The sequence below is a fragment of the Eubalaena glacialis genome, chromosome 3 (assembly GCF_028564815.1).
Source record: "Eubalaena glacialis isolate mEubGla1 chromosome 3, mEubGla1.1.hap2.+ XY, whole genome shotgun sequence".
NCBI classification, from domain to species: domain Eukaryota; kingdom Metazoa; phylum Chordata; class Mammalia; order Artiodactyla; family Balaenidae; genus Eubalaena; species Eubalaena glacialis.
This window is the reverse complement of record NC_083718.1, coordinates 24,613,441-24,641,059: the sequence shown is the minus strand read 5'-3', so window position 1 is coordinate 24,641,059 and position 27,619 is coordinate 24,613,441. Positions and strand designations below refer to the sequence as shown.

Sequence of the window (27,619 nt, the reverse complement as noted above, 5' to 3'; positions counted from 1 at the left end):
GGAGAAGTCTCTGTCTCTTTGGGGGACACTATTCCTCACCCTCCAGGAGAAGGGTACTAGAAGTTTCAGCCATCTCACCTTCCTCAGGATGAGCGGGTGGCGGCGGGGAGCGGAGAGGAGATGTCGGTGCCCCCCAGGGTTCTTTTCTGTCACGTAGCAGGGCTGGAGGGTGCTGCTAACTTCATTTCCCACTGTGCCGTCCCACCAGCCCCTCTGAAGCCGGAACCCTCTGCAGGAAGAAGTCTCTAGCCAAAAACATTCCTGGAATAATCTGAGCACAGTAAGTACTTGGAAGATGCACACGGTCAAGAAATGCTCCCTGGGGTGTCTGGGCGACCGTGATGTGCCTTCGGTCATTATGCTGCCTCGAGCTTTGCGTCCTGGTTTTAGCAGCGACTAAAGTCAACCCTTAGGCACAGATGGCATTTCTGGGGCCTCGAAGCAGTCCCTGAAGTTGAGCCTGAAGTCTCCCTGGAAGGTGTACCTTGCAGCAGATTCACTCTTTGGGCCACAGCAGCATCAAGGCCCCGAGACGGCAGCATCTCTCAGTAGACACACCAAAACGCCCCCCCGGCAAGTGGACGAGGATGGCGGCCGCCAGGGGTCCCAGGCTGACGTGAGGAAACAGTGAGCGGCAAGGCCTTTCCCTTGGGGTGTGAGTATTGGGGTGACACGTGGGGATTCACCTCCCACAGCCCCCAGTGCTGAATGCAGCACTGCAGATGTGGCCTCGTTCTGGACCCCAGCTTGCTGCTCCTAAGGCATCGGAAATCAGACGGTCTGTTCTGTCACCTACACCGCAGTGCTGCTGAGTGCAAGCTGCCTGTCAGATGCTTCCCTGGCACGAGGGAGAGCCTGGAGCCTTCTTAATTCCAAGCACGACTTGTTCATTTCACGCTATTAGATTTCATCTTGTTAGATGGCCGCTGCCTCTCAAGAGCTTTTTGAATTCTGATTGGTCTAACATATTTAGTTCCCTTCATCAACACATTTGATAAGCTCTCTAGGTCTTCATTCGGTTGTTAAAGAGAACACCGACTGGGCCACGGGCCATGCCCTGAAATTCCCTCCAAGGTAACATCAGCTCAACCAGTCCCTTGTTACAACTGAACCGCTAGTTATAAGTTCTCCTAACCACCCTTACCCAGCTTCTCATTTACACAGGAGACTTGGACAAATAAGTACGCTATACACACGTCCCTCATCAACCCGTCTGGCAATCAAGAGAAGGAAATGAGTTTCATCTGTACACTTATTTTTGGAAAACCCAGTCCGGGCCCAACACTCGATTTAGCGTGCAAACTCCAGGTTGAGAAGGGATCAGATTACCAAACATGTGGGCCTTTGAGGAGTAACTTGTACAAGCCTCCCAGGAGAAGGGGGATGTGAGGAAGAAGTCTGAAGGAAGACAAGGCCCGCCTTGGAGAAGAGCAACCTTCGTAACAGGAAGGATGCCAACAGCAAATGCTGCCGAGGGAGAAGGAGGGAGGCATTGAGGACCAGTCAGAGATCTGCCCAATTCTGAAAATGAGAGGACACAGGGATTTGAGAAGCCACCGGAAAGGTCACATGGGTGTTTATTACATAGAAAAGAGGGAAAGGAAGAAAAGGTTTCCAAAGCCATAGTTCCGGGATTTAAAAAAACACAAACTTGGAATGTCAGAGAGATGCCATGCTTTCTATATTTATAATAGGAATATATAAATATGTACATGGAGATATGTACACAAGTTTTTATTGTCATACATGGTATTTTTCATTACAAGTACAGTAAAGGTGCTTGAATTACGCATCTGAAAGCTGGCAGAAGGCTGGAGAAAACGGAACCCTGCTCAGTGCCTAGAGGGCACTGTAGAGACCCAGCAGCAGTGGGCAGGTCCGCCAGGGCTGGGGATGGGGGCTGGGTTTTGAGGGTCTGTGGGAGCTAAGCTGCAGGCAGGCCTGGGCCCCAGGCTGCAAGGTTTGGGCCAGGGCAAGTCTGGAAGCTTCCCTAGTCTGTGACATTAGAAGTTTCTTCCTCTCTTGGAACCGAGGAAGGCTCCAGTCATTGCCATGGGCTGGAAAAGCCCCTTGGCTGGATTGGATCCCAGGGGAAGCTTGTGGAGGTAGGGTGGGCTCCCAATGGTCAGGGTAGAAGTGAGACAAGAAAGCCCTGGAGATCAGGGAGTAGGTCTTGCCAGAGAACAATAGAACTGTACGGCGATTAATTTAACATAAAGAAGAGCAACCCAAACAAAGTCAATCACGGAATCAAAAACTGTAAATCACAACACTCATCCATATATAAATTCAACTGATATGCACAAAACCAGTCTTGTTTCTATGTATGTTGTTTTTTTAAAAAATGGCACCATGTACAACAGCATGGAGCTTAGCCTGTGAAGGGGGCCGGCCAAGGGCTCGCTCAGGGCGCCCAGGCCACTTATAGCCACCATCACCCTCTCCCTGCTTGGAACATGGGCCAAGCGCTAACCCAGAAAGTGGGGTGGACGTGACCTCTGTCCCCCTTCTCTCCTCACTGGTTCCTATACCGGGGCCGGTGGGAGGGTGGTAGGAACAGATAAGGACCTCAGAGGACAGGGTTGTCTGCAGTCCTACAGGAGCCCGGAAAGAGACCATTGTCCCCTCTTCTCTGGGAAGACTCCTCTCACCCCTCCCACAGAAGGCCAAGCAGGGGCGTGGGGCTGAGCACAGCCAGGTTTGCTGGGGTGCGGGTGCTAAGCCCGTGGACCCTGGGAGGAAGAGGTCCAAGACCAGGGGCCCCGGAGGGAGAGGAAACAGTGTGGGCATCTGGGCCTGGGATGGGGGTGATGACGGCAAAAGTGCCACCAGCCAGAGGCCCTGCCGAAGGGAGATGGCTCCTGGATGGGGCACGGGGCTCCTTTGGAGAGGTTAAGTCCCAATCCTGAGTCTCCAGACAGACCCTGGCCTGACTTCTCCCAGCATCAAAGGGGCTGTGAGTGTGCACATGCACGCCGTGTGTGGGTGTGAGCGTGCGCACAGGCGGGGGTGTGCATGTGTCTGTGCTTCTGCTCACTCCAGGGTGAAAGTGTGGGGTCGGGGATGACCGTGGAGTCCGGACCAGCCCGGGTGGTTGGCATTTTGGCAAATCCAGACGGGGAGGAAGAGGGGTTAGGAACAGAGATTCCACAGCTAAATCAAAAGCGAGAGACAACTTGTACCAGAAATTAGGACACACAAGTGGGACCCTGTGGTCAACCTCCCCTCTCTGGGGCAGGATCAGGAAGGGAGAGCGGAATTGCGGGGCCAGTGTTTCTGTTTTACTAGGAAGAGTCCCGGCCTCTAAGTCCATGGGGCCAGCTACTCCCTGTCCCTCGCCTGACAAGGCTCATCCTCCAAGCCCTTTGCTCTGAGAGAAGTGGGAAGAAGGACGGTTGCCCAAGCCCCTCCTTGTACCCAAGCTATAGATTTTAAACTGAGGCACAAGACACTGGGAGAGACAAATAGCGCTGAGGCTGGAACTCACCCCCCAGGCTTGGGGGACATTCGGGGTCACTCTGGTTGGAGTTTCCCCCATCCGTCACCAGAGTGGCTCATCCTGTCTCCACGTGGGATTTGGGGTGGATCCATGAGAATCTGAGCAACACCTCTGTTGAGCCCAAGAACGTTCTGAAGTTCTGAGAATCCAACGGGAAGAAAAGTGATGAAAAATACAGGACCCCGGACATCGCCACTTGCTCAGGCTGACCTCAGCCTCCCTTCCCCTGACAGCCTGGACTCCTGTCTCCTCCAATACACACAGAGCTCTCTGGGGGGGAGAGGCTCCAGCCCCAGGCCTTGGAGAGCATCTTTCCTCTTGGACCTCCACTCACCTTGCTATTCCACCTGTGGAGGTGGGGATGCTAGAGACGCTGCTCACCAGGGAAGTGGTATCTTTGAGCTGCTTCTCCGAGGCCACGTCCAGGACCTGCTTGGCCCACTTAGTGCCCACTGAGCGCTTGCTGAATGCATAAAAGCAAAACAGGGAGCCTCCACTGGTAGGCCTGCTAGAGGCCAGCACAGGGAGCCCATAGAGACAAAGGCCAGGTTCCATGGGGGAGTGTGTGTGAGCCGAGGGTCAGCAACTGCTTCAAACTGCTCGTCCCACAGACAAGGTCATGGTCTCTGGGGAGGGTCGGTGTGGCTGAGGTGGTGGTGGGTGCTTTAAAAGTGTTCATCCACCTCCGATGCCCCTGTTGAAAGCCCTCTAAGCAAGCCGGCAGAGGGAGGAGCAATAACAGTGAACAGCCCCTGCAGCCAACAACTGGAGGACTTACATCTCAATTACACATCCCCAGGCCGTTTACACAACGGAGGAGGCTTTCTCTGTCAACATCACTAACAGGATAAAAACAGCCGGTGTCATTGAATCCTGTCATTAAATCCCCATGGCCCAGCTCTTCTCCCAGGGTGGGATCTGCCCTGGCTGGGGCCCAGCGGCCCAGAGGAGCTGGATCCAGGCCTAACGGAAGTGACCCTCACAAACTCACCTGTCTGGGCAGGGATGGGGGCTCACTAAAGAAAACATGTCAGGTCTTTGTTTTTTTGTTTTTTTAATTTTAAAGAGCCAAGATGGCCCAGAAAGACCACTGTCAGCCAGTCCCTTGCTTTCCTTCTCAGGAGCCCCAGGCCTTTGGGAGCCATCCTCCTGGTCCTGTGGATTTGGTGTCTCCTTTCACTGGCCTCAGGGCTTGGTGCTTGGGTTTTCTTTCTGAGATCTGGGTCCCGTTCCTCCAGGGGGAAACGTTGCCGTGTGGCTTGCTTTCTGTACTCCCTGTTTGCCAGCTCCCTACAGCCCCTCAGCCCTGGTAGCGCCCAGACGAGGCTGAAGTCACTGCCGTGCCTCTGAGACACGGTGGGTCAGGGACCGGAGCCCCTGGGCGGGGTCCTGCGTGTTGGGACCAGGCAGGTTTGCCTGCCTTCATCGAGGGAGCGCAGGTTTGAGGGCCTCCCAGGTTGGTGACAGCAGGGTGCCACCCTATTACTTCTGGGTGGGCCGGGCACGGCCCCCCGAGAGGACCCTCTCTTGGCGCCTCAGTTCTGACATCTGAAAACCACCCCACCCCCTCCCATCCCCGCACACTGATATTCCCCCGCCTCCGATTCCCCGGCAGGCTATCCGTAAGGGTCACAGGAGATGAAATGCACGCCACAGTGCCTGGCAAGGGCCCAGCATCTAGAGGCTGCCCTTGTCATTGGGGCTGACACGTGGGTCCGAGGCAGCAGAGAGAAGGCCTCGTGTCCCTTCCTTACCTTCCCTCAAGCGCAGCCACAGGCTGGTTCCAAGGCCAGGCCTGCTGCTCGTCAGGCAGGGGCTGCGGGAGAGCTCCTGCTTGCAGCCTCAGCACCACGGCAGGCAGGAGGGGTGCCGGACCGGAGCCGGGAGCCATCCGCCCCTGTTGCTCCCCATGGGGACCCCGGCCTTCCCAGCCCGAAGTCTTGGCTCGGGCTCAGATCTTAAGGTCCAGGTCAGCTGTCTCCACTGTCCACAAGACACTCCCAGGCGGCCAGGTGGCTCATTCTTGCTCCAGGATCCTGCTCTGGCCCAAGGGAATTGTCACTGTGTTCCAAGTGTCATAATTAGGTTCTGGGAGTATCTCATTCACTGTGAAGTTCTCTGTGTGCCTGTGATCCCTGCCCCGAACACCCGTGGCCTAGGAATGTCCTACGGAATTCTGACTGATAAATGGCTGGACCTGAAATGCACCCTGGGGTTTCTGGACCATCACCCTTGTGCTGCACCACTGAGGCAAGCCCAGATCTGTCACCAAAGGGCTGTGTGTCAACCAAGCTCTTGCTGGCCAGAGAACTATGCTTTTCAGCTGGCTGGTGTTTCATAAATTAACTTTGGCCGTCTAAAAGCCTGAGCGGCCAGCTCAGAGGACTAGCAGTACACCAGCCACTGTTCCTTATCTAATGATGATGATGATGCTGAGACCATGGTCTCACTCAGAGAGAAGCTATTTTGAGCTGATCCACCCGCCTGGCAATCCTCATAGACTCATTGTTCAGAAGACGGGCTGGGGTCCTCTTGGTTTCTTCTGCATGTCAGTTACCTGGAAAGGGGCTGCCTCTTGAGGCTGGTGTCTTCTCAAGTTTGGAGAAGCAGCCGCAGGTGAGGGGAGGATCCGGGGAACAGGGGGGTAGGAGGGGAGCACACAAACCCTGGCATGAAGCCATCCCACACTGGGACACATGGTGACACTTGTCACTCAAGAAAACTCCACCCGTGTCTGAATGTGTCACTAAACACGAGACATAAATTGCTCTGTCTTCTCTACCTCCTCGGCAGCCACCCCCGGCCATGCCAGGAAAATAAGATCCACCCTCTCCCTGTGGGGGCAGTCCCCTCCTGACACCTGCCATCTCTCCGGGGTGTCAGGCAAACTCGGGGGAGCTGTTTGGGGTGACGGGCCGTGGGCTGGAGTTACTTCCCTCGGCTGGAGCTGTTTTTATCTGATTCTAGGGGAGGCTCCGGGCTCTGACGCCGCTTCCTCGAGAGCAGCCAGCCGCCAGCCTGCTCTCCTCTGGGCCTGGAGGATGCTGTCTTCACATAGCAGAAGGTTCTGACTTTCTGCATAAAACCAGATCTGAGTCCACACCTTGAAAACACAGAGGCTTCCAAACGTGAAAGAAGCGGCAAAGGTCCAGGTTGGGGCCGGGAAGAAAGGAGGGGGAAGAGAGACACTGCCAGGTGTCCAGAAAGTGCAACCCGGCCCCAGGCAGCTCATCAGAACTAAGGGGTGGACAGCGGGGTAGGATCAGGCCAAGGAGGAGAGAACCCACACGAGTCAGGGCCAGGGTGGGCTGGGGGAGCAAGTGGCTGGAAGGAATTCTGTCTCTTCCAGGGTGCCGGTTTGCTCTCCAGGCCACAGGGACCCTGAGGTCCACTTCCCAGCAGGACTGTAATTAGAAAGCCCAGTGGATGGGGTGGGTGGGCCACTGCCCCAGGTGGAGGGTTGTAGAAACAGAGACTATGCAAGCAGCGGCTCGCAAAGGGGCTCACGGTGGAGCGAGGGACCTGTCCTGCGGCCGGCTCTCCAAGCCTTCCCATCTAGCACGGGGAAAAAGGCCAGACAGGCCACTCCTCCAGCCCTGGCCAAATTCTGACTGAGCCCCTGATGGACAGGAAATGCCCCTTGGAGAGAAACACACCCAATGGCACAAAGTCCAGTAAGGCCAAAAACTTGGCTTTGGGCCAGTCCCACATTTTAGCGATTCCTACATTAGAATGAAAATGAAAAGAAAACAGACATGTAAATGTCCACCTTGTCACTGTCATTTAGATCTCCGTTCTCTTAATTTCTGACTCATCTTGAATCAGACAGCTTCTGTTGGCTCCGGCTCTGTAACGATCACTTACAGAGGTGTCTTAAAGGGCCTGACCGTCCCTTTGCAACAGGAGAAATCCCTGTGTAACACCAACAGTACCACCTGAATGCATCTGTTTGCAAGAAGGATTTTCAGAGAGAGGGCCAGCACCCCATACAACTTTTTTTTTCTTTTTTTTTTCGCAATTCTAAAACCGCCAAAGCTCTCAAATGGTGAGTTTTCTCCCATAGCTTATTTAGTGGCAAAATCTGACCTGTACTGAGGTAAGGCTATTTACAGTTTTATTGATCCTAATTAGTCTGACTATTCACATGTTTCTCTGCAGAAATGGTCGCGTGTTTGATGGTGGTGCATTGTCCAGACTCTGACGGGCTGTGAGGAAATGTACGGCAAATATCTCTTATTCTCCTCCTCAGATGCAAAATTTGTCACGTCAGAGACCCATTCGGCCCCAAGGATTTCAGAAAAAGGAGTGTGGACCCCAAATGGTGTTAAGTATAACGGGAAAGGCTGCCCATGCAAACCTGGGTTGGTAAATTTGTGTATGAACACCTGGCAATTCCAGCAGTTTCGCCCCGGGAATGGAACCACTGCCCTCCTTCCCAGGGAAACAAAGGTCAAACACACCCAGGCCTGGAGATTTCAGGGACGAGGAGGTGAGGGCTGCGATTAGGGTCAGCAGGCACCTGCGGGGATCCGTCCCCCTGACAGCTGAGGGCACAGCAGGCCTTTCCACACTGGGCTGGAATCTGTCCATCCTCACTCCCACTGCCCCCAGGAGACCAATCTGGCAGGGGCTGGGCACCCGGAGGAGGTGTCCACTGCAGTCCTGCCCCTTGACGAGCCCTGCTCGTCTGGACGGGGCCACTGCTGCCTGGACTGGCGGCCCCTCGCGCCCTCGCAGTGGGAAGAGGGTGACGCGAAGCGGGCCGAGCCGGGGCGCTCCTGCCTCTCTCTAGGCATTCCCATCTCCATCCCACTCCCCACCCAACCCAGATGCTCTGGGTGTCTGCACTACAGGGCTGTCTGGAGCAGCGGGAGGAGCTGGTAGCCCTTAGAGCCTGCTGAGAAAAGCAGATGCGTTTTCAAAATAAATAATATTTTTAAGTCCCCTCTTTCCACTCCAAACCCGGGAAGCGGCAGAAGAGAACATGTGAAGACCCCGTGCCCGCCTCTGCCTGACGTGGCCCTCCTGGACACCGGGCTTCTCAGTGGCTCGCCTGGGCTCACAGCTGCTGTGGGATGCCCTGCTCCTTGTAGCCTGTAAGGAAGAAGCAGAGGAGAGATGGTCAGACACCCGCTTCCCTCAGCACTTCTCCAGGCGGTGCCCCCAGACTAGAATATGCTAGAACTTATTCACACAGAGGTGTAAATGACTGCCAAGGTCATTGGCTTTTAATGAGAAACAAAGGGATGAATGGAGAACAGTGGATCTTTGGGTTTAGTGGGGGATATATGAGAGGAGGGTGTCTGCTGCAGATCTGGTGGGGCTTGGAAGGTTATCACTGTGCTCCTGAATCCACACCCCTGAAGCTACTGCACAAAAGTGGCCCCAGCAGACTGGCCTGCTGTGATTTCCCAATGCGGAGCCTTGGGAGAAGGTACCAGGCAGGCTTCCCCAAGTGATGGGCATCTGGTACATGTGGACCGAGAGGAGGAAAGAATTAAAAAGGAAGACAGCGTACAGAAGGCAGGAGCCAAGCGTGCGTGCTTCATTAGCTGGACGTCTCTGACACAGGCCAAGGCGACAGATGGCTTTGAGCCTTTAAAGCCTTGGTGATGATTATGAGGACATGGGAAAAAATGGACCATTTCGTGATATTAAGGAACTGATGCTAGTTTATTTGAGCATGAAAGGGTATTGTGGTTTTTGTTCTTTTTTTAAAAAAAGACATCTACTGAAATATTTAAGGGTGAAATTATAAGTCTGGAATTTGCTGAGTGGTTACCCCTATTAGCTGGTAACTCAGCCCACAGAGGAACATCAGTGGACTTACATGTAGTTTTTCTCTTTATTTACCAGATATTCATCAAATTTAGGAGTTCGGGGTAGAGGAAGATGTAGGGAGTAATAGATGAAACCAGAGTGGCCATGAGTGGATAATGGTTAAAGCCAATATGCGCGTTTAGGGCCTCATTGTACTAGGCCTTCTACTTGTGTCTATGTTTAAACATTTTCCAAAAAAAAAAAAAAGAAGCTTCTGAAAATAGAAGTTTGTTGACCAATTGGGAGCGGGGGTGTTTGTGTGCATTGGGGGTGCGGGGCAGGGCAGTGAAGGGGAGGCCCCAGGCAGCCCAGGCATGAGGCCTGTCATCCCCCAACAGACTCACCTTGGGAAACTTTGGAGCAACACAGGGGTATGAAGCAGCATGAGGAGGAGGAGGAGAAAAAGAGAAAGAGAAAACAGTCTGAAAACAGAGGCCAGAGGGACTGCCTGAAATATAAAAAGAGGGCGGATGCACAGTGGGGCCCAGGAGATGGAAGCGGGCTGTGGCCAGTATTCACAGTGACCAGCCACTGCGGCCAGCGGCCAGCCCCAGCAGGCGTGTGGACTTGGCTGCAGGAGCGCACAGAGAGCGTGCTCTCCTCCCTGGGGGTCACACTCGGTGAGACACTGCCAAGAAGCTCTCTCCCCTTCCCTCCGTATCTCAGCCAAGGCCGCTCTTCTGCTCATCTCCTGCCCCTCACTCTTCTTCCACCCCCAACCCATGTTTGTCTTGAGATGAATTCTGGATGGACCCCAAGAAGCATGAGTACAGGACAGGTTTAACTGTGACAGCCTAAAGATGTTGAAGTGACCCATCCTGGCCCCAGCCCAGCTCTGTCTGAGCCATGGGGTTTGCCTTTTATGTGGACAGGAGCCACATATATAAAACCTATTGCTTTGGGAAAGACCCAGGTGGGGGATGGCAAACAGACTTTATCTTGCAGACATCTTGGATCCATTGATAGTGACTGCCTGAAGCCCTGTGTTAAGAACATGTAAGACTATTCAGCAGAAAGTGTCATGATTGATTAGCAATGTCTGTCATGGGTATGGCAGTAGAGAGAGGCTCTCTTACAACTACCAAATAGTTATTGACCCACAACCAATACAGGCTGTTGTTGACTGTTATTTGTTATTATTAATATAAATAGAGCAGCGGCCTTGTAAGTTCCTGATTTTAACTTCTACTTTGATCTATATCTCTCTGATTCCCCTCTTAGGAGGTTTTTCTTGATGGTACATTTCTTGATGACACCCCAGGCAATGCCAGGTAAAAGAAATCACCCTGTATTGTTATAATTGAAAAGTTCCCTTCATTTTCACAGGATGAGGCTGGAGTGACACCAGAAAGGACAGCCCCTTATCCAACTACCTACCAGGACAAATAAGTCAATTGTGGCTATTCTCGTCTACGTAGTCATCCTGGGATACACACACTCCATTGTTGCTCGGGGCAGTTCCAGCCCACAGCACCATCTCAACAGTGGCAATTACTCAACCTTTGAGGGTGGGCTTACTTTTTGGAGAAAGGGCAAAGGCACCGCTTGCTGAGATGGATGAGCAAGTCTGGTGGCCAGGCGGGGTAAGTGGGTAGCGGTGAGGTGTGTTGGGTTTTCTGGTGCAGCCCTCAAGTCCATCCCCCAAACAGTGTTCTAAAAAGTCTGACACAAAGACAGCATCCCTGCAACCAAGGAGGTGACCCACAGTGAAAGCTTGGATCGGGGGGGAAGAGGGTAGGAAGGGTGGGGAGGTGGGTTCCAGCACTTGATTAACCTGCAGCCCAAATACGGCCCCGACACCAGCCACAGAAGAGGGATTTCTGCTGAGTCAACAGCTAGGGTGATGGAAAGTGACGAAGTGACAGGTCCCCATCTGCCCTTCTCGGGTCTCTGTTTCCTCCTCTAGGAGGTGACAAGGGGAGTTCTTGAAGCTATCTCTAAGATCCAGACCCTGTGGGTCCTGGTATCAAGCATGACCAAAAAAAAAGAATACCAGAAAGCTCTAGGGATCAGATTAGGCATCAACACATTTATTGAGATCCACCCTGTGACACAGGCTTGTGCCGCTGTAACAGGAAATTTCCTTACTAACATGCCCCAGTGCCTGGCCAGACAGTTGTGTGATGAGGAGATGATGCAGTAAGAGGGGTCGGGGCTCGTATTGGGTGGAGATGGGGCAGCCGTCACAGGCTTTCCATCTGCCGCTGAGGAAGCCTCTGAGAGCAGAGGTCCCTTCCAGTTTCCAACTGGGACCAGGGTCCGGAGCTTACACAGGCCTCTCGGGAAGCACCCAACTCCCACTGGGAAATTGTCAGACTTGGCTTCTCAGGACTCATGGGATGACAGGCAGCACTTCTGTCCAATTAGCGATGTTCTGCACCTCTCCCCACAAATGCAAGTGGTCCGTGGACAGGCCCATGGGGCGAGGCTCCCATGAGGGGCCCGCCTTGGTCTCTGCCTGCTCTGCCCACTCACCGATGGCCTCCCTGACAGCAGCCCCTGCCCCGAGAGCAGCTCTCCCCAGCAAGGAAGGACTGCCTTCTGACTGCTACTCAGCTTCTCCCTGCCCAGTGTCCCCCTCCCTCTTCTCTGGCTGCCCCTGTCTCCCAGCTCTAACTCTGGGATGCCCTGGCAGTCCAGCATCGCAGACGGTGGGGGAGCTGCTTCGAAGCAGCCTGTCTGACCAATCTACGGGCTCTGCCGAGCTCATTCAGGCTCAGGGACCTGCATTTTCTCCGGCCTGGTGGCTTAATTGGTCACTGACCTGAGCCTTGCTGGGCACTGGCATCTGTGTGTGCCCTGAATCTGGGATCCTCACAGGATCCTGAACTCAGACTGGGTCAACTAGGAATCATTCTAGATCATTCTAGAGCCCCCGACCCCTGGGCTTCCCCTCCTGCTTCTGCTGTCCTTACCTGGCACAGCTCACCTCTGACATTGACATTCCACCTGCCAATGGTTTTGTCAGGTGTAGGACACAGTAGGACTGTGGGGTGTGGGGAGAAGGGCAAAGTGCCTGAGGAGACGTGGTCCTTGTTAGTGAGGAACTGAGGCCTAATGAGGTAGACAGAACGTGTGACAATACAGGGACATGCACAGGGGCACAGGGTGACGAGCGCGGCTGCCTAAAATAGGTGTCTGTTTTAAGATCTCACTAGGTTATTTTTAAAATGTTAATCAAGTCTTCTCTGGTAGTTTTGTGTCGGGATCAAGTTTGTGTTAAGTGACTGGTGAAGGTCCACTGCAGACAAATTAGGAAGAGTAAGGCTTTAGCATCAAGGAACAAAGAGCTTAGTTTAAAAGAAGTTGAAATGATGCTGTTCTAGTTGTAAAAAAACAGTTACAGTGTTTCCTGAGGGCAAACATACCCAGTGGCCTTTTCCTTCTTTCTGGAAACGGCATGACGGAGGCACAGGGGACCTGAGCTCACGCGGGCCACACCCCTGCTACCGCGGTTGTCAGCCGGGCTGTTTCTGAGCTGAACGGGGGCTCCCTCCCTCCCTGATTCACGCCCTTCCCCTCCGGCTCAGCTCTCTCAGATTCCCTGCAGGCCTTGGGGCTGGACGTGCGGGGAGGCTCCCGGAGCCAGGCGGCCACGGGCACTAGTGAGCAGGACACAGGTGAGCCCTGGGAGGAGAAGCGGGCCCAGGCGTGCAGATCGCCCTGCGAAGCCCCCATGCCCCGAAGGATCGCAAACGCCCAGACCACCCTGGCCCCTGCCCCTCCTCCAGCCCTGCTCCCCGCCTGCCGGCCCCGCTCCAGCGCCTCCGGGAGGGGTGGTGCCAGCGGCTACTCACTGGCGAGGATGACCATGTCCATGCCCCAGAAGATGCTCATGATCCAGCCCACCATGACGATGGCCGTGAGCATCTGGATGAGGGCCGCAGCGATGTTCAGCCAGAAGACGCAGCACACGTGCCTGTCCGGGAGGTCAGTGCGGGCACCACACAGCACGGTGAAGGCCGAGACGAACGTCCCTGTGAGAGGCCGGAGGGGACAGCCTTCTGAGGGCGCTGGGAGACACAGCGGCACGTGTGCTCATCACTAGCCTGGGCCCAGCGGCTCGCCCTCCGGGAGCTCCGAGAGAGCGGCCTGTGTGGCACCTTCCCGCTCAGACCACCTCTGCTGCCCGTACTAGAGATGCCAACGTACCAGCCTGGAGGAGGCATGGCCTGGGGATGCCAAGGACCCAGCACAGTCCTGAGGCCTCTCGGGGAACACAGATGTCACATGACAATTGGTCCCTGCCATTAAGGAGCAACGGTGCAGCCACTTGCAAGGACAACAGACAGCGGGTGGAAAGGGCACCAACCTCGTGTGGCAAAGATCCTTAGGGCCTAAGAGTTCAGAGGTAGGAGCTGGTGCCACTGAGGTGACACAGAAGCCACCCACAGGGTAAATTCAGGAAATTACCCCCAGCACACACGCTGATTGCGGGTGCCAGCAGAGGGGAGAGAGGTTAGGGCATATCTCCCGGAACCCTTCCCCGAGGGGGCTTCCCCAAGCACCCCAGACCTGAAAGGGGAAGGACAGAGAGCCCGAGATTTACTGAGCAGCCACAAGGCACAGAGCAACGTGGTGGGTGTGTCCATGGTCTTTACCTCGTCCCAAACTTCCCAGAGCCCTGCGGGTAATATTGCTACATTTACTGACATTTCTCTCCAGCCAGGCTTTTTTCTACACAGGCTCTGAGCCCCTCAATGACCCTGCAAGGCAGCTGGCCTTCCTTCTATTTGTATGAGTTTCCTATGGCTGTTGTAACAAGTTACCACAAACTTAGTGGCTTAAAACAACACAATTCTGGAGATAAGAAGTCTGAAATGGGTCCTCAGGGCTGGGTCCTTTCTGGAGGCTCTGGGGGACAGTTGGTTTCCTGGCCTTTTCGAGCTTCTTGAGGCTGCCTGCATTCCTTGGCTTGTGGCTGTGTCATCACAGCCAGGAGCTGCACATCTCTCCTCTCTGACCTCAGCTTCCATCCTTACATCTTCTCTCTCTGACTCTGATCCTCCTGTCTCCCTCTTATAAGGACCCCTGTGATTACATTGGGCCCACCAGATAATCCAGGGTAATTCCCACATTTTAGGATCCTTAACTTAGTCACATCTGCAAAGTCCTTTTTACCATGTAAGGTACCATATTTGCAGGTTCTGGGGACCAGGGTATGGACATCTTTGGGGGGGGCATCCTTCTGCCCACCACACTATCTTACATATTGTATTAAGCAGGTGTTTCTGATGCTTTGATATCTGGGGCCTTGCTGACCCTGGAGAGACCCCCTCCCAGAGCTAGCCAAGTCCTAGAGATACTAAATGACTTTCTTACGCAAGCCAACCAATCCAGAGCCCACACCCAAACTCCTCCTTTATGGACTCTCACACTCTGGGTCACTCCCCCCTACCCTAATCACCCAGAGCCAGGTACCAGACCACTAGGGCAGCCCCTACACCCCCGAGACCACTGAAATGATTCAAACTAGCCAATCCTAAACCTGCTTACCCTGTCTTGCCGTTCCTTCCCATGGAAACCACAGTAAAGGCTCTTCCCCACGTTTTCCCCTCACTCCCTCTGCCTCCTAACTGTGCCTTCCTCATTTGCCACCCCCAAAGTGCGGTGTGCCCCCTCCTCTTAGGAACTGTGAGTAACAAACTATCTTTCCTGCAAACTATTATATATAGAATGGATAAACCACAAGGTCCTACTGTAGAGCACAGAAAACTGTATTCAGTATCCTGTGATAAACTATAATGGAAAAGACTATGAAAAAGAACATATATATGTATAACTGAATCACTTTGCTGTACACCAGAAATTAATACAACATTGTAAATCAACTATACTTCAATAAAACTTTTTTTAAAAGAGGAATGTTGAAGAGAAAAAAACTATCTTTTCAGTGGCCATAGTTTCCTGATCTGTTGGCCTCACCATACCTAACTAATAATAAAATCTACATTTTAAAGCACGCACACACACACAATCAAGAATTAAGTATCTTGTCCAAGGTCACGCTCACAGGTGGGCATTGACCCCACCGCTGTCTGATGCTGATGGCCATGCTCTGTCATCCTGACCTCACAGGTGGAGTGACCTGGGAAAGCAGGTCCAGACGAGAATGCAAGCCACTTGGGAAATCAGCCCATGATTCTCATGTTCCTACTTCTCAAACTTCCTGCTCCTTGAGGAAGCTGCTCGGCAGGCAGGGGTTGGGGTGGACGGAGTTGGGGGAGCTTTGATTTCCCTCCTCCTCTGCACCCTGGCTTCTGGCCCCTCTTTGCCCAAACTTGGTGGCTCCTACTGGCTTCCTAATGTGGCCTTTCCCTCAGCCCACACACTCGTGCCTCAGATCCAAGGCCGACCCTTGAGTCCACCAGGCTAATTTCTGATCCCAACCCTGCCCCGTCCTCCTCCTCATCTGAACAACTGCCACTGCTTGTGAGTATTTCTGCCTCCTGAGTTACTGAGAACTCCTCTGAGGTCCCAGGTGGCATCCCATCCACCTTTCTGCCCCCAGCCCAGCACAGTGCCTGGTGAACAGTAGGTGGGATACGGGGACCCAAAGAAATGCAACCAGTGTGACGTTCATCCTCAGACCACCTGCATCATCACCTGCAGTATTTGTTTAAAATGCAGATGCCTGGGTGTCCATCTGAGAGCTGGATGTCTAAGGTGTGGCCCAGGAATCTGCATTTCTAAGCAAGTTTCTCCTTCCACTCAAATAATGATAATGCTCACTAAAGTGTAATTACCAAGGGTTCAAGATCAACCAAACAGATTCAAGATCAAGATTCAAGTCTAAACAGCCCCTCTGTGTTCCTGACACAGCGCCGGGGGTGGCCCTCTGGGAGATTTGGGGAGGCAAATGCTGTTCTCCCACTCTCACCAAATGGACAGTCCGGTTTTTTTTTTGGTTTTTAAATATTTATTTATTTATTTATCTTTGGCTGTGTTGGGTCTTCGTTGCTGCGCACGGGCTTTCTCTAGTAGCGGCGAGCAGGGGCTACTCTTCGTTGCGGTGCACAGGCTTCTCATTGGGTGGCTTCTCTTGTTGTGGAGCACAGGGTCTAGGCGCGCGGGCTTCAGTAGTTGTGGCACGCGGGCTTAGTTGCTCCACAACATGTGGCATCTTCCCGGACCAGGGATCAAACCCCTGTCCCCTGCGTCAGCAGGCAGACTCCCAACCACTATGCCACCAGGGAAGACGGACAGTCCGTTTTGTCAGCAGGGTGTTGAGTAGACTGAAAGTGTCTGAGATGATTAAGACAAACGAAGAAAGCAGAGCTGAAAAATGATGGGGACACAAATTCAGGGCTTGGTAGTGGACACAGGAGGAAACAGGACATAGGGACCATTTGAAAGTGTGTGCCACCATCCTTCGCCTCTGCTCGTGTATCATGCTGTGGGATATGAGATGAACACAAGCTGACACCATTAAAAAAGAGAACACCACTGAAGTAGAAAGATGGTAGAAGGTGAATGCAAGCATGCGGGGGAAATATTAAGTAAAATTAACACAGATATCATCTACCGCACACCTACAGTGTGCTGCAGCATGCTACCCTCTCCTAACCACACTACCTCTAATCCTTACAACAGTTGGATAGTGGTTCCCACTTTATAGAAGGGGAAACCAAAGCTCAGAAAGGCTAAGTGACTTGCCCACATAGCAGAGTGCAGATTTAAACCCAGATCTGTCTAGTGTGGAAGCATGAGCTCTTTTCAGTCCAGGAGGTTGCATCCTTACATTAAAAATTAAGGAAAATTATGGAAAACAGTATGGCCTTTCCTCAAAAAATTAAAAATAGAGTTACCATATAACCCAGCAATTCCACTTCTGGGTATATACCCAAAAGAACTGAAAGCAGAGTCTCAAAGAGATATTTGTACACCCATGTTCAATGCAGCATTATTCACAATAGCTGAAATGTGGAGGCAACCCAAGTATCTACAGATGGATGAACAGACAAGCAAAATGTGATATATACATACACTGGAATATTATTCATCTTTAAAAAGGAAGGAAGTTCTGACACAGGCTACAACATGGATGAACTTTGAAGATATTATGCTAAGTGAAATAAGCCAGTCACAAAAAGACCAATGTTGTCTGATATCACTTGTATGAGGTAGCTAGAGTAGTCAGATCATAGGAAGAGAAAATAGAATGGTGGTTGCCAGGCGCTGGGGGAGGAAGAGATGAGGAGTTATTATTTAACGGGCACAGAGTTTCAGTTTTGCAAGATGAAAGAGTTCTGGAGATGGATGGTAGTGATGGTTGCACAGCAATGTGAATGTGCTTAATGCCACTGAACTGTACACTTTTTTTGTTTTTTAAAATTTATGTATTTTATTTATTTATTTTTGGCTGTGTTGGGTCTTTGTTGCCACGCACAGGCTTTCTCTAGTTGTGGAGAGCGGGGGCTACTCTTTGTTGCGGTGCGAGGACTTCTCTTGTTGCAGAGCTCGGGCTCTAGGCGTGCGGGCTCAGTAGTTGTGGCACGCGGGCTCAGTAGTTGTGGCTCACGGGCTCAGTAGTTGTGGCTCACGGGCTCTAGAGCGCAGGCTCAGTAGTTGTGGCGCACAGGCTTAGTTGCTCTGCGGCATGTGGGATCTTCCCGGACCAGGGCTCGAACCCGTGTCCCCTGCATTGGCAGGCGGATTCTTAACCACTGCGCCACCAGGGAAGTCCCGTGAATGGATTTATAATATAAAAACATCGTTTTAACCTATTCAACCGGAAATTTTAAAAATGATTTTAAAACCCTTTCATATGAAGAGGTGTTAATTACTTTAAATGAGTCTTACCCGCTAAAGAACGAACCCTCTCCAGCAGCGACGGGTTAGTTCTAACTTATTGCATGAGCACCAACCATGAGCCCGTGCTGGGCCCTGGGAATACAGAGTGCAGCAGGAGGTGGGGCTCGGCCAGGTCCCACGCTGGGAGCTCACATTCTGGTGGGGACACTGGGTCACAAAAGGAACAGTGACGAATCTTGTTTGGTTTATCAGGAAAGGCTTCACAGAAGAGAACATGAAGTGGAGAGAGGTCTGGAAAGCTGACAGGAAACAATCAAGGGGAGGAGGAGGGGAAGAGCATCCCAGGGATGACCCAGTGTGTCTGTCCGGAAGCTCAGAGGGTGGCAGGGGACTTTGAGGGCACAGGGAGCTGAGCATAGGGTGTGGCGTTTGGGGCAGGGATGAAAAACGGGGCTGGAGGAGGGCAGGGGTCAGACTGCAGAGGGCCCCGAGGGACTTGCTGTGGGGCCCGACTTCCTCTTCTAGGCAACACGCGGCCTCGGGAAGGGTTTCAATGGGGAATCACAGACCAGGGTTTTGACTCCCAAGGGGAGGACGGGGCAGAAGGGGTGAGGCAGAGGCTAGGAGATGAGATGAGGTGAGGTGGGCAGGGAGGCATGGCAGCGGGGAGGGGAGGGGGAGAAGGACCCCCAGGAGGGGAGGGTGTCCCAGGGATTGGGCGACCTGCCGCATGTCGGGGAAGGGAGAAGGGGACACAGGTGGGTCTGGGTGTCTGGTTTCTCACACTATGTGATGAGGGTGGAGCCACGATCCAGGTATGGAGCCCAGCGAGGGTCGTGCCCGTGGGCTGAGCAGAGCCGAGCTGGAGACAGGGGCTGAGGGTAGCGCAAGTCACCAAAGCGAATGAGGTCACCCGGGAGGGCATGGAATTCAAGGAAAGATCACTGAAAGACCCAGGGGGACATTAAGACCACAAAGGGGACAGAGCGGGGCCGATCCGAGAGGTGAGGGACAGTGTCCCAGAAACAGAGGAGTCTCAGGGAAGAGAAGCTGGTGGACAGGGTCACTTACCGCAGAGATGGAGAAGGGACAGGTGGGTCACGGGTCTGATTAGGTCACAAGCAGCCTCAGAGGAGGGCTGAGAGGATGATGAGGAGGGAGCAGGATGTCAGAGGTTTGAGGGGAGAATGAGGTGAGGATTTCAGAACACAGGCGAGGACCACTCTCTCAGAAGTACTTGGGAGAAACTTCAGCTTGTCTGTCTGCTGAGGAGAAGCCGCCAGAGAGGGGAGAGGGTGAGGACATAACCAGATAGAGGGTAAGTGGGTGGCGAGGTTCTCAACAAGGTGAGAAGGTGAGGGGTGAGGTGGGGGCTACAGCAGATTTCCCAAACCGGTTTGCGCATTAGAATTCTCCAACTGAGGTTCATGCAAATGCAGGTTGCAGAGCTGCACCCCCAGACCACCAAAGGCACAGTGACGCATCCAGAGATGGGTCCAGGGACTGCTTGTTTGAAAGGATGAAAGAAACAGTCCCCCAGCTGATTCTAACTCACAATCAGGTTTGAGAATCCTTCTCCGAGGGGCGGAGAGACTGGCCTCCTGGGTACAGAACCGGAAAACCACACAAACTTGTAGGAAATTAGTCCTTGATTCCGGCCTTTCACTCTGTCCCACAGCGTCCGCCACGTGACCCGGCGCTGAGTCAGGGAGATTACCCTCTGCAGCAGAGGCAGGGGCCTGGCCATAATGTTTCTGGGGGTGTCAAGGCCCGGCCAACACTAATTGGCACAAAGGAAAAGGATGGTAATGAACTGAACTGTCAACCACCAAAATCAGTGTTCTATAAGACATCTGCAACTTAGGCATGGACATGTGCTTTGCGTGTCCTACAGGATCCTGAGGGAGAGAGGAGGGTGGGAGAAGCCTGAGGAGGACCCCACCCTCACCGCACAGAGATTTACAGCAAAGACCCACAAGGACTTTGCAGCCATAGCCCTCTCTGGCCACCATGGCTCTGCCGAGGTCACTGGCTTCCCCGAGGAGCTCAGGGCTCAGGCTCCAGGCGCAGGCAGTGGGGAGGGAAAAGCATCCCTCCACTTCCATCTTGGATATCCCAAAGGGTCCTGGGGGAGGGCTTCTGGTTCCCGCCGCTCCCCCCCGCCCCCGCCCCGTCCCTTCTGTCAGGCGCCAGAAGAGAAGCAGGGCAAAGCGGTCTGGCGGTCTCCCGTCAGGAGAAGGGGTGGCTATGCTCCATAGGATGGAGCCTGGGGGCTGAAATCGTCCTTCATGAGCCCCGTCAGGTTCAGCTTGTCACATGACTCACGTGAGAGAAGTAGAAGGTTCTGGGTTCGAGGGGGGGCTCTCAAGGCCTCTTGAACTCAGGGGGAGAAGGGCAGAGCTGTCCTCTGAAGAAGCTGCTCCCCAGAAAATGCACTCCCCTGGGACGGAGACCAGTAAGTCCAGTTGGATCCCAGCCATCACCTGCAGCTGGCCCTGCGGTCATTAAGATGTGCTACTCGTCAGCGGCTGAGACTTACACCTGGACCCCCTCCGTCATTCCTCCAGGGAAGGTTGGTTGAGCACAGCTCTCTTACCAGCACGACCTTGAATGTGAGCTTCGGGGGACGGGAAGGAAATGTAAGGGGAGGCTTGGCCCGGACTTCACAGCCGATTTGGAAGGACAAGCCACACCATACAAAACACGTCCCACTGCTGACTGTGTGCTCCAGTTCACAGCCAGAATAAGATAAATGGGAGATCACATTCAGGGTCAGCCTATGAAATTTCAATTCTCAAACTTGGAGGTGGGGGCATAAGAAGCAATGGAGATTGTGCTAAAAATACACCTTCCTGGGCTACACCAACCTGAGATTGTAATTCAGCGGGTCTGGTCATCATCTTTTCATCGTTGAGCAATCATTTCAATGGGAAATGGAAAAGGAAAGGAAAAAGAAGTGACTACAAGTTCACAAATCATTCTGGACAAAAGCCCTAGGAAGACAGAATCAGGATAGTTTAAAAGTGCCCGTGACAGCCACTATGGAGAACAGTATGGAAGTTACTTAAAAAAATAAAAATAGAACTAACATATGACCCAGCAATCCCACTACTGGGCACATACCCAGAGAAAATCATAATTCAAAAAGACACATGCACCCCAATATTCATTGCAACACTATTTACAATAGCCAGGACATGGAAGCAACCTAAATGTCCATCAACAGAGGAATGGCTAAAGAAGATGTGGTACATATATACAATGGAATATTACTCAGCCATAAAAAGGAACAAAATTGGGTCATTTTTAGAGATGTGGATGGACCTAGAGACTGTCATACAGAGTGAAGTAAGTCAGAAAGAGAAAAACAAATATTGTATATTAACACATATATGTGGAATCTAGAATAAATGGTATAGATGATCTTATTTGCAAAGCAGAAATAGAGACACAGACGTAGAGAACAAACGTATGGACACCAACGGGGGAAAGGGGAGGGGGTGGGATGAATTGGGAGATTGGGATTGACATATATACACTACTGACACTACTATAAAATAGATAATCAATGAAAACCCACTGTATAGCTCAGGGAACTCTACTCAATTCTCTGTGGTACCTAAATGGGAAGGAAATACAAAAATGAGGGGATATATGTATACGTATAGCTGATGCACTTTGCTGTACAGTGGAAACTAACACAACATTGCAAAGCAATACTCCAATAAAAATTATACTCCAGTAAAAATTAATTAAAAATAAAATAAAAGTGCCCGTGGCCTAAGTAAGCCAGGGTCGGTCTGCAGAAGATAAGGTCTTGGTCCTGGATGGGACTCTGCATGCTCCTTCTGTCATCCCGGCTCCTGTGGTTCTGATTTCTTAACAGACGGGGCAGAAAGGGGAGAGGCTTTTGGACACTGTGTGTTCACATGTGCTTGTGGGAAGGCACTGTCTGTTTTTTCAGCTTGATAACTCGAACAGAGTCTGAGGAGGCTGTGCTAGGTGGGCAAGGAAGGCACGCCAGACCACTATGAGCGGGACCTCGTGCGTCTCAGAGAACGAAGGGTATCGCTGTGAGCCAAAGGACAGTCAGCCCAAGGTCCAAGTCTGTGGACGTCTGTGAGGACGACTGTGTCCTCATCCAGAAAGTGTTTTGTAGACCCAACACCATGCTTCTCATGTCCTGGCCAGCAAGGAACTTGCAAAGAGGAGACAAATTATAAAACCAAGAGAGAACAGTGCAGGCAAAACATGGACAGTTCTAGTATTTTCGTCATCCTGACCACCCTCAACGTCTTCAAAACAAATCTGCCTTGTTTCTTCAAAACAAAGCTAACTGCATTCCTCAAGAACAAAACAAAAAGGCCACATACTTAATGGGAGAAGATATTTGCAAATGATATATCCGACAAGGGGTTAACATCCAAAATATACAAAGAACTCATACAATTCTACATCAAAACAAAAACAAAAAAAAGAACACAACCCGATTTAAAATTGCACAGAGGAACTGAGTAGACATTTTTCCAAAGAAGATACACAGATGACAATTTTCCAAAGAAGACGTACAGATGACACATGAAAAGATGCTCAATATCAATAGTCATCAGGGAAATGCAAATCAAAACCACAATGAGATATCACCTCACATCTGTCAGAATGGCCATCCATAAAAGGCAACAAATAACAAGTGTGGGCGAGGATGTGGAGAAAAGGAAACCCTCATGCACTGTTGGTGGGAATGTAAATGCAGCCACTGTGAAAAGCAGTATGAAGTTTCCTCAAAAAATTAAAAACAGAACTACCATACAATCGAGCAATTCCACTTCTGGGTATTTATCTGAAGAAAATGAAAACACTAATTTGAAAAGGTATATGCTATGTTCATTGCAGCATTATTTTCAGTAGCCAAGGTAGAGAAGCAACCTGTGTCCATCCATCAATAGATAAAAGGATAAAGAAGATGTGGTATGTGTATATATATATATATATATATATATATATATATATATATACACACACACACACACACACACACAGTGGAATACTACTCAACTATAAAAAAAGAATGAAGTTTGCCATTTGTAACAACATGGATAAACCTACAGGGAATTATGCTAAGTGAAATAAGTCAGACAGAGAAAGACAAATACCGTATGATTTCACTTATATGTAGAATCTAAGAAAAACCCAAAACAAATGAACAAACATAACAAAACAGAAACAGAGTCATAAACACATAAAACAGAGTCTGGTGGTTGCCAGAGGGGAAGGGGTGGGAGAAGAAAGAAATAGGTGAGGGAGGTTAAGAGTTACAAACTTCCAGTTACAAAATAAATGAGTCATGGGTATGAAATGTACAGTGGGTAATACAGTCGATAATTATGTAATATCTTTGTATGGTGACAGATGGTAACTAGACTTATCATGATGATCATTTTGAAAGGTACAGAAATATCGAATCACTATGTGGTGTAACAGTAACTAAAATAGTGGCATAGTACTATTATACTATTATACTTCAAAAACAAATAAACAAACACAGTTGCAGAAAAAGAGATCAGATCTGTGGTTACTAGAGTCAGGGGATACGGGGAAGGGCAACTGGATGAAGGGGGTCAAAATGTACCAACTTGAGGTTAGTTATAAGATAAATCAGTACTATTTATGTAATGTAATGTACAACATGATAAATATGATAAACACTGCTCTATGTTATATATGAAAGCTGTTAAGAGAGTAAATCCTAAGAGTTCTCATCACAAGGGAAACATTTTTTTCTATTTCTTTAATTTTGTATCTACATGAGATGACGGATGATCACCAAACCTACTGAGGCGATCATTTTATGATGTGTGTAAGTAAAACCATTATGCTGTACACCTTAAACTTATATAGTACTGTATGTCAATTATATCTCAATAAAACTGGAATAAAAATATATTAAAAAAAGCTGCTAGTGTCTTTGCCCCATAGATCCTGGACCAGTGGCAAAAGGGTTTGTGAACTGTTCTCTCCATTCCAAACAGCACAAAGATCCCTAATGAGGTGGCAGCAGCCCATCAGAAGGCGGCTTAGAAGTGTTTGGTCGGAAGCTCATCATTTTAGTGCAGTAACTGGGGTTCTCTCCTGCTGTTAGCATCTGCTAGGGGATGTTCTATCCACCTCTGATCAATTAGAGACAAGAAAGTGAATTTATTACGACTTAAACCTTTCCGAGCATCAGTTTCATGGAAGAAAAATAATGAAGGGTGGACAGATGGGCCTTCTGTGCCCCCAGTAAAGAGAAGGTGTAAGGTACCCAGGACCACTTCACCATTAGCCCCAGCTGCTACCCCACACCCGGTGCCCCCTCTCCTCTCCCCTCTCCTTAGTCGGAAAGCACCAGCTCGGGGTACCCTCTCTGTATTCCTCCCTGGCCCTCAGGCAAATGCTGAGGAGTCACATGGGGACCCGAGGATTGAGGAGCTCGGAGAAAGGCAGCCAGGAAGAAGCCTTCAGATGGATAAGGGGGCTTGCAAGGGAGACCTCGGCAGGTAACAGTCCTGGGTCGAGACCACAGCCGTGGAGGGGCCTTAGATTTTCCAACTGAAAAGGCTCCGTGGCTTAAAGGAAGGAGGACAGGGAGCCCCTCTGGCTGCCACTAATAAATCTGTCATCCTTCCTTGGAGGGCAGAGAAAATGAGACCAGCTCCCTCCTCCGTCCCTCTTACTGCCTCCACCGTGACATCAGGCTGATTATCCCACGGAGGGGCAGGTTGACTGGAGCAGATAATTAATTTTAATGGCACTGGGCATTGCATCAGCCTCCCTGTGGTTGTGAGCACATCTCTGCCCTCAGCCTCCCTTGCCACATCCTTGACGCGCTCCAAGATGTGCCCCCAGCCCTAGATGAGCTGCAGGACAGAACTGGACACCTTAGGTCTCTCGGGGGCCCCAGAGAGGCCCCAAGATCTCCCCGGGATCTTAAGCCTGAGCAGAAATGTAACCACGTGGAATTTCTCAGTTCTGAGCCTTGTCAGGACAGATTCTGGCTTAAACGGCAGAGGGTAAACTGAGGAAGAGGGGATAGGACCAGGAGGGCGGCTATGTAATGACCAGGGCTAGGAGTGTCCCAGCCCTCAAGAATCTCACAGGATGGTGAGAGAGAAGAAGCCACGGAACACAACTTGTGTGGTCAGTCCTGGGGGACAGGGCAGAGGCAGGGTGACCCCACGTTACAAAGGGGGACTCTGGCGTCAGAATTCCGGCTGCCCCCCCAGAAGCCTAGACAAGTGACCTAATCTCTCTAGACCTCAGTTTCCCCATCTATGAAGTTAAGGTAATGATAGTAGCCTGCCTCATAGGGATGTGAGGACTGAATTCGTGCATGTAAAGTACTTGGAACACCCTCATGGGAGCAAAGGGAGGGCCCTCACCCCGACCAGGGAGACCCAGAGTCTTCCCCAGGAGGCAATGTTGGAGCAGAACCCTGAAGAAGAAGGAGTTATTCTCAGTGAACATGAGTGAAACTGAAGATCTCCACGAATCCTGCTCTCCTAGCGGCTTGTAGCCAATGGTACTACTCTTCACTCCACCTTAAAACAAAGTTTACTACAATTGCCGAGTTCACTATGTCAGCCTCATGGAGCCGGAGGCTCGGCACGCATCCATATGCCATGGTACCATGCAGCCAGTAAAAATTATAGTTATGATAACTACGTAGCAAGCCAGGCCAGTGCTTTAAGTGAAATTACAAAAATAGTATGTATACTGTGCAGAGGACTATTTAAAAAATATTTACGCTGTGGACAAGGATTGGAGTGTATTAAAGCAAAATGAGAATTGTTTTGCCATGGCAGAATTAGAGGTAGCTTTTTCTCTTTTTTCAAAAACAAATTCTCTTTTCAGTTAAAAAAAGTTTCAGGCACCTGTCAAGATCCAACTCTGCTGTCCGCCAAACAGCGTCTTACTGGTGACAGAGAAAACTATGTGGCAGTCAAGCAAACTAGGGGACAGATGGCATGCAGACACCTGACACAGAAAATAAATGATGCCATGTGACCACGTAAGGGATGTGACAAAATCCCCTGAACTTCCAGGAACACCTCTGGAATGCAGCCCCCAATCCTACGGCGTCTTTCCCACTTAGGCAGGCAAAGCCAGGCTATCAAGCTAAATGGGAGGCTTGGGCTCACCTGCTGGAGGTGGGATGAGAGGGAGGATGCTCCAGGTTCCTGTTTGGAAGCCAGGAAAGGACTCCAGTCCCAAGAGACCTGGAGGAGCCATGGTGGATTCATTTAGGAGGCTACACGACAACAAGAGCAGAAAAGGAGGTGGCTGGGCTGAGCTGGTACCCCAGCCTCCCAGAGGACTGGGGAGGAAGGAGGGAGGGCGGCAGGAGGCCTGTGTGGGGCTCGTGCTCAGATGCTCCCTCTCTGGCTGGGGACTCCCTGCTGGCCCAGCAGACACACCTGCTCCTTCCTGGAGCCGTGCCCTGCAGGGTGGCCCGTGTGTGTGTTTCCGTGACAGGGACAACTTCCTGCCGGGGCTCCTGGGACTAGGCTCAGGTTGGTTCTCTCCAAGCAGGGCTGACGTTGCAGCTCACGGCACAGGAGCATGCCACGCTGGCAGAGAGGGGTTGTCAGTTGTGGTCTTCATTTTGGAAGTAAGCAGCTCAAACAGGCTCAAACGACACAGGGATTTGTTGGTTCACATAATTGGAAAAGTCCAGGAAGGCGGTGTGGGGCAGTGGTTAGGCACGTAGGCGCGAGGGTCAGACTGCTGGGTGTGATTCCTGACTATCATTTACCGGCTGTGGGAACGTGGGCAAATTACTCTGCCTCTGGAGGCCTGTCTCCTCATCAAAAATTTGTAGACCTATTTCCTCATCTGTAAAGTAGGAGTTATAATAATACCCTTATCCAGGGCTCTTTGTAAGGCTTAAAAGAGATTATGCATTTAAAGTGCTTGGAACATACTAAGTCCTTAACCGCTGTATGCTGTCTTATTATTAATAAGAATTCAGGATTGGTTTGATTCCATGACTCAGTGATTCAACAGGGACCCAACATCTTCCATCTCTGCTGTGTCTTCCATGGTATCAACTGTATCGCAAGACCAACTTCCCTCACGGTGACAAAATGATTGCAGCAATTCCAGTTTTCACATCTACATACCACTTGTCCAGAGAAGACAGAACATTTCTGTCCCAGTGTTCCAAGCAGGAGTCCTGAGATCTACCTAGATCGGACTGTGTAGGTCACATACCCACCCTTGAACCAACGATTTGGCAAAGAAAGTGGAAGGTACTTACTGGCTTAAGCAATTGGACCCACCCCTGGAGCAAGAAATAGGGTCAGATTTCCCTACAACGCCCAGATTGCATGAAGGAGGTGTCGATTCCTGAGTGAAAATCTTAGTTTTGGGGGGGAAGTGAGAAGAGGATAAAATGAGGCTGGTAAGTGGTCTGTGATGTTTGCTAACAGAAGAGAAATGTGTTACAAAATCCAGCAGAGAAATGACACATTGGACCATCATTTTCTAAATGGAGGTGTGGTGATTTTA

The 27,619-nt window shown here is 51.2% G+C and overlaps 1 protein-coding gene across 2 annotated transcripts in view; it reads right to left on the bottom strand.

Annotated features, from left to right (window-relative positions):
• Positions 1 to 8,558: 8,558 nt before the first annotated feature.
• The window catches only part of STUM (stum, mechanosensory transduction mediator homolog), a 59,852-nt gene continuing 40,791 nt past the window's right edge, over positions 8,559 to 27,619 (bottom strand). Inside the window, exons 2-4 of one of the 2 annotated variants that reach the window (XM_061185371.1) lie at positions 13,117 to 13,296; positions 9,664 to 9,672; positions 8,559 to 8,593 (exon numbers count right to left, since the gene is read on the bottom strand). In XM_061185371.1, the coding sequence (XP_061041354.1) occupies positions 8,559 to 8,593; positions 9,664 to 9,672; positions 13,117 to 13,296 (224 nt within the window). The remainder of the gene's footprint in view (positions 8,594 to 9,663; positions 9,673 to 13,116; positions 13,297 to 27,619) is intronic. The other variant, XM_061185372.1, reaches the window with a different exon arrangement.